Source organism: Tetrahymena thermophila (genome assembly GCF_000189635.1).
Source record: "Tetrahymena thermophila SB210 genomic scaffold scf_8254634, whole genome shotgun sequence".
Taxonomy (NCBI): domain Eukaryota; phylum Ciliophora; class Oligohymenophorea; order Hymenostomatida; family Tetrahymenidae; genus Tetrahymena; species Tetrahymena thermophila.
Window position 1 is genome coordinate 1 of NW_002476403.1, and position 1,556 is coordinate 1,556.

A 1,556-nucleotide genomic window follows, 5' to 3' on the forward strand; every position below is an offset into this window, starting at 1 on the left:
ATATTATTTTGATGCTAAAAATTTGGCTTTGAGGAATTTATATTTTATATATTAATAATTTATTTAGTTGCAATTATAAAATATCAATTATTTAAAATAGCTTTGAGTGAATTCTAATATTAATTTTATTTATATTTATTTATATTGCTATATTTTTACTTTTTCTTATCATAATTTTACTTTTCTATTTATCTAAAACAAACTATTTTTTAAAATAAAATATTTGATTTATATTTTGGATGAATGGATGGATGCACTTTGATAATAAAAACTTAAACTATCGAAAAAGAGGTTTTTCTATTCGCTTGATAATGATATAGTATTTATTAGTTTTTATTTCAATCAATATCATCCTTCCTCACTTTCCAAACTATTCTTTACCTGTAATATGTACATCAAAAGAATAGCATTAATATAAATTGAGCAAATCTAAATGCTAAAAAATTTAATTATCATCCTATAACAGAATAAATAATTTAAAATAAAATGTTTGTAAGAATTTTGATAATTTAAAGATAATGAGTTCTCAGTGTGAAAGTTAAGAGTAGACATAGTAAAAAGTTTAATTTCAAGCAAAATTTGCTGAAGTATGGTAGTTAATTTAATTTAAAATCTTATTTTTTTATATTTACGTTTTTAAGAGGTTGGTTTAGTCAGACATTTAAAAGTACGTACTTTAAAAAATATAAAATTTTCAATAATTTATCTATCAAAGTAAAGAACCCGTTTAAAAGATTATATACTAATAATTAAAAGAATCAATCTATCAAATTGTGGATATTAATAAATATATTTTTTAAATTCAAATTAATTTAATCAAAAATTAATTTTAATTATAAAGCGAGTATGACTTTTTGATAAGTGTCATAAGTTAAAGTTTGTCAAAACAATTATTTTAATATATTTAATTAAATATATTTTTTTAATTTACATATAAAATAAATTTGGCTGAATAAGCATTTCGAATTAAATTTTTTTACATATAAAAACCGCGAAATTAATAGTAATTATATCCAATCAAAAAAATAATCATTTATTTGATATAAATAGAATTAAAAATATTTTTTTATGATGAGATATTAATAAAAATATTTTTTCAGACTAGCTTCTAAATATTTGCTGAAAATTAAAAAAATATTTTAATTAATAGAAATTATATAAATATATTGATATTTGAAGTACATTTTTTTAAACAAACTTTAAATGAAAAAGGAAGAGGTTTAATTGATCAGATATTCAAAATTTAATTGTTTTAAATAAAAATATTAATATTTATTTTAAGATATTTATTTGTATTATTTAAAATATTAATAATATTTATAGTCAATAAATAAAACAACAAAATTTGTTAAATAAAAGAGGTTGCTTAATCAAAACAACAAGGATCTACTACTACTATAATAGTTCAATAATGACAAATATATAAATAGAAAAGAAATTTAATCAGGAATTAAAAATTAAAAAAGGATGAATGGAAGAAAACTCATAAGCTAAATAAATTTGATGAGAATCCTATAGATAGATACATGAGTTTATTTGTATATTTGATAACTCTT

The 1,556-nt window shown here is 17.7% G+C and overlaps 1 protein-coding gene across 1 annotated transcript in view; it reads left to right on the top strand. All coding sequences in view use genetic code 6, as the record gives it.

Moving 5' to 3' along the window:
• Positions 1 to 1,526: 1,526 nt before the first annotated feature.
• The window catches only part of TTHERM_00978770 (transformation transcription domain associated protein, putative), a gene marked incomplete at both ends in the record, with an annotated part of 17,963 nt that continues 17,933 nt past the window's right edge, over positions 1,527 to 1,556 (top strand). Inside the window, one exon of the mRNA XM_001016908.3 lies at positions 1,527 to 1,556. This exon is cut by the window's right edge and continues 466 nt beyond it. Within this exon, the coding sequence (XP_001016908.3) occupies positions 1,527 to 1,556 (30 nt within the window).